Raw genomic sequence first — 4,990 nt, 5'->3', positions numbered from 1 at the left:
GAAACATAATTAAGTAACCAACAATATAGAATAGAGGAAGCAAAGGTCCTACATTTTCTCCCTCACCTTTGCTGCAGAACATTCATACACCCTAGTTGAGGAACAGAATATCTAGTTTTTCTTCATCTCATACAAATCTTTTATTCTAACAGGAACTTATATATTGGTATGAACAGATTGTAAACTAACTACAATAAACTGACAGCAAGATAACATATACTGCGGTAGACTAGCATGTTTTAAGGAAGACGTAGAGAAGAACCTAATATGCAGTACCTTCTTCATTATGGTTTAATTCACAATATTTGCTTTACAAAAAACCTGATTGAAGTAACAGACATTACAGTTATCTAAGCCATACATTTTTTTGATGACCGAACTGAACCATACATGTAAACACATGAAAGCAAAAGGCTGTATTTCCAGAATGTGTTATTCTTTTAACCGACTCCAAAAAATTATAAGATTGAGCATGAGGACATTACACGTGTCTTTCGCGATAAAATTAGACAGTGGGCCTACATTTCTTGAATCTTGGTATATCAAACTACTCTTCCCCATGACTTCTTACTGCAACACCTTCACACGATTCCTGAAATCAAATACCTTTTTTTAAGATAACAACAACGAAAAAGCATGTCCTTTTCGAACTTACAATCTTGAGTATTCTTTTTTCTTGTTTCAGTATCTGCTTATCAGAAGAGCAAATAATGAAGAGGTATGTAAGGATTACCACCTTAGTAAATTCAACTGTCAAAGATTCTGCACGAGGAGCAATTTCCAGTAAGTAGGACATAAGATGCATAGGTACATCAATGATTTTGCTATTGTTTGCTTCTCTTCTGTCTGAATGTGATGATTCGCCACGAGTAGATAGTTGGTTGTCCTACAATTGAAATTAAAAATTGGTCATTTGGAGATCAAGTATAATGTCTAAATAATCCATTTATATGCAATCTAAGTAGAGCAAAGAAAAATTAGAGAGAAAAACCAAACTGAAGCCAAGTTGCTATATCAACAAGCTGCTCAAATTACAAGAATCTAAAAAGTCGATAAACAGTATTTAATAGAGCAGAGAAAGCTAATGTAAACTAATTACCATCCTAGGAAAACCAAATTCAGGCCAAGTTGCTATACCAATAAGCTGCTCAAATTACAAGAATCTAAAAAAGTCGATACACAGTACTTATTTAATAGAGACGAGAAGGAGAATGTGAGCTAATTACCATCTTAGGAAAATCAAATCCAAGCCAAGTTGCTATATCTAGCAGCAGCTCAACTACAAGAATCTAAGAAAGTCGATAAACAGTACTCCTATTTAGTAGAATGGAGAAGGGAAAAGTTGGCTAATTACCATCTTTGCCTACTTTCTTTATTGTAGATCTCTATCACATGATGAAGTTGAGATACAAAATTACACAAGTCACTCGAAGTTTTTATACAAGTAAAAAAACCCTAATCCAATAGAAACCACCCTCAAATAAGACGACCACAAGCTTTTTTTCTTATGAAAAATTGCTCATGAAGATATTTCTGCATATTACGATCACTCTAAGTCCCTCATTTGAATTGCAGGAATGGACTTCTACTAGAAATTTGAGATATCAAACTCAAAATATCAAAAGAGAAAAGTAAAATATGAAAAAGAGATTGAAATAATAACACGAGTTTCTATCATGGTTTAGTACCTCGGAAGCGTTGAACACCAAGTATCCGTCAGCGGTGCGCTTCAGTATGTCAGCAACAGCATTAATGGGCATAGTTACTGATGAAGATCTATCCTCAGTTACGAACTTTATATGCCTCAAATTGCCAAAAGTAACATATTCACGTATTCCAGAAATAGCAGAGAGAGCCTAGGCATACACATAATCACATCAGTCAGTGAGCAAATTCTTCAACTAGCCCACCCAACTCCCAATATCCCTCCCGCATCCAAATAAAGACGGATAATACACAGTCTACTCTTTTCCGCTAAAATGGCAACGATGAATAACTTAACTAGCACCTTTATAAACATTTGTTTGGTCAAAATACAGAAAGATTATTGTCTTGTTAAATGAAAATAGAACCCCTTCTCCGATCCCAACACACACTCAACAAGAAAAAGAAGAAAAGGGAAGGTCTTATGGTTTTACCTCAACGGTGTCAATGGACAAAGATAGAAACCTCGCGCTGCAGAATTGTCCAAACATGGTCATAAAGCATTCACCAGTCCATCTCTTTCGATCTTCAGCGGAGTTCCATTTAGGATACCGCAAGTCAATACAAACTCTATCTAAACAACCCAAATCCTCCTTAAAACACACCTTAGCGACATGCCCTTTAAACACAAAAGACGAAAGCTTTGGAGCAATCACATTGATCCTATGTATGTCATAACAATTCAAAGGACTCCTCCAATATAATATCTCCAAATTCTTTAACTCCAAGCAATTCATTTCCAATTCCTCAAGTTCACCTCTACTCTTAATTGCACATTTGCACAAAATCACACTCTCAAGCTTAGGACATCCAGAAAAGATTTTCCCATCATCAAAATTGTCATCACTAAACACAAAATTCTTCAACTTGAGAACCTTCAAGTTGGTAAAAGTCCAACTTTTTGGCAATGTTATAGTATAACGAATCCCACAATTGAGTTCCAAGACTTCAAGAAATTGAGAAGAGAGCAAGCAAGTTGGTATAAACACAGGGTTTTCAGTAGTAAATGCAGAGATTATGAGATTTTTAACTCTATGATCAGCAGCATAAGTCATACATTCTTCACTGAAAGATGAGTAAACTATATCGTCCGTAGAAAGCCTAAGCATAACAAGTTGAGAATTACAACGACGAGCAAGAACATGTCTAACAAAGAACATAAATTTTGTTTGTGATTTAGGAAAGCGGTAATAAGAAGAAACATTCATGAAATCGAGAACAGGGAGTGAAGTCCAAACCAATTTCCATCTTTTCGACAATACTGATGTCCTTACAGCAGTTCTAGTGTCAAGAAAACTAAGTATAGCGATCAGAATACCATCTGGTAAGCCACTGATACGATCCATTTCAACCAATTTCTTGATTTTCTTTTGCTGATTCGTCTTCTTGATTAATACCCACTTCACAATTTTATGTATAAACACAAATGCATCTGTTATAAGAAAAAAATTGAATATTTTCCTTTTATGGATGAAACGGAAATAATTTTGATATGAATTGGGGGTTGAAATTTCAAGAAATTGCAGAGAGATTTTGTGGAAGTTACATGCAGTAATAATAGTATGAGTATGACTAAAAAGGCTTACAGAAGTCAATCAACAACGGATTCTGAGTTGGTTAAAGGAAAATGAAGTTGATCTTCCATCTTTTTTTTACCATACGATATAAGTCAAGCAGTAAATAATATTTGAGATTTTCAGCCAATGGGTAGACTTTACCCTGTCCACTCCTCTTCAAGATTGTATTTTTTTTTTTTAACTCGTTATTTTTACTTGATTTGTAACGTCAAAGTAGGTAATAACACCAATATTTGTAATAGTATAAATTCTATTTTAACTCAAACTAAAGCTTATAATTATATAATTTTAAATGCAAGTCGATATTAGTTAAAAACAACTAACAAAATCAAGTTCTAAACAATTTAAGTGTCATAACTCATACTCTAACTTTGAAAAATATATAATTTTTTTAATCAACAACGAAAAATGCCTTTGATTTTAAGTGGGCATTTGGACAAAAGAACAGTAATATTTCGAAAAAAGTGAAAAAAAATTAAGTGAAAAGGGTATTTGAAAATTAGAGTTGTGTTTGGATATGAATATAATTTTGGGTTGTTTTTTAATTTTTGTGAGTGATTTGAGTAAAAATTTGTAAAACAGATTGTTAGAGTTTTTTAAATTTTCGAAAAATTCCAAAATTCATCTTCAAGTGAAAATTAAAAAATGTATGGCCAAATATTGATTTCGCAAAAATTAAAAAAAATCGAAAATAGTGAAAAAAAAATTTCATGACCAAACGAACTCTAAGTTTTTTCGAAAAGTGAGGACAGTAAATGGAAACCTAATATAAAATAGTGTAATTTTAAATTGCAACCGTTGGACTAAAATTCAATAACCAAAGCGTCATTTCAGTTTGATAAGCATCTATCTGACTTCTCTAAACTCCAATTGAGATTTGAGAAGTTCACAAAAGTTCCATTAACGCCTTCTCACCCCTATTTTTTCTTCATTTTAAACAAATAACATCCTTTTCGCTCATGTATTCTACAAAACTGAAAATACACTAATTTTCTTAATTTTTGTTTTTTTCTTCTACCCCTTTTAATTTAGGCTGAATTCATATGTTGGGATACTTAAAAGTGTCACTATTTTTTTATTTAGACACCTCACCTAGACCTTGTTCCTTGTTCCGATTGACCATCGATAGTAAGGCCAAAATGTACCAATTAAAACTGATTCACAGGTAATGGATCAACTATTATCGTCTAACAATCTAGCTTTCTCACACATATTAATGGATTACAAGCAACTAATGGAGAAGTTGGGCAGCTCACAGGTGTGCCGCATCTTTAGGGAAAGCAGATGCTGCAGCAGATAAGTTGGCCTGCTATAGGAAGGCAGAGATCCAGCCATGGGAAACAATGTTTTGATTTTTGTGTACCCGCCTCCTTTTATCCTTACTGTACTAAAGGAAGACCTCTATGGAACTAGGACTAAGGCTGGCATGTGGGCCGGTTAGGCCCGAGCCCGGTCCAGGCCCTCGAGCCCATATGGGTAGTGGGCCTAAACGGGCCTAACCGTTTAAGCACGGGACTAGGGGTGGGCCTGCTAAGTGGGCCGGTTGCTGTGAGAAGCCCGTGAGGACCGGACCATTTGGGCCCGGGACCGGTTCAACCGGTCCTAAACGGGCCCAACGGTTATTTTTTTTAAAAAAAGTTGTAACATTTAAAAAATGGTCGTTCGCCTGCAAAAATAGTCATTTGGGCTTTCTAAAATAGCCATTTAAC

At 34.7% G+C, this 4,990-nt stretch overlaps 1 protein-coding gene across 1 annotated transcript; it reads right to left on the bottom strand.

The window, feature by feature from the left end:
* Positions 1-263: 263 nt before the first annotated feature.
* Positions 264-3,396, bottom strand: LOC109206564 (F-box/FBD/LRR-repeat protein At5g53840-like). The gene is made up of 4 exons (XM_019369398.1): positions 2,139-3,396; positions 1,689-1,856; positions 737-886; positions 264-592 (listed from the first exon to the last, which is right to left on the bottom strand). Exons 1-4 carry the CDS (start codon positions 3,048-3,050, stop codon positions 548-550), a joined length of 1,275 nt encoding a protein of 424 aa, XP_019224943.1. The 5' UTR covers positions 3,051-3,396; the 3' UTR covers positions 264-547.
* Between the last annotated feature and the right edge of the window lie 1,594 nt (positions 3,397-4,990).

The sequence above is a fragment of the Nicotiana attenuata genome, unplaced genomic scaffold (assembly GCF_001879085.1).
Source record: "Nicotiana attenuata strain UT unplaced genomic scaffold, NIATTr2, whole genome shotgun sequence".
NCBI classification, from domain to species: Eukaryota; Viridiplantae; Streptophyta; class Magnoliopsida; order Solanales; family Solanaceae; genus Nicotiana; species Nicotiana attenuata.
The sequence above is the reverse complement of the archived record's forward strand: the minus strand, read 5'-3'. Positions and strand labels throughout refer to the sequence as shown.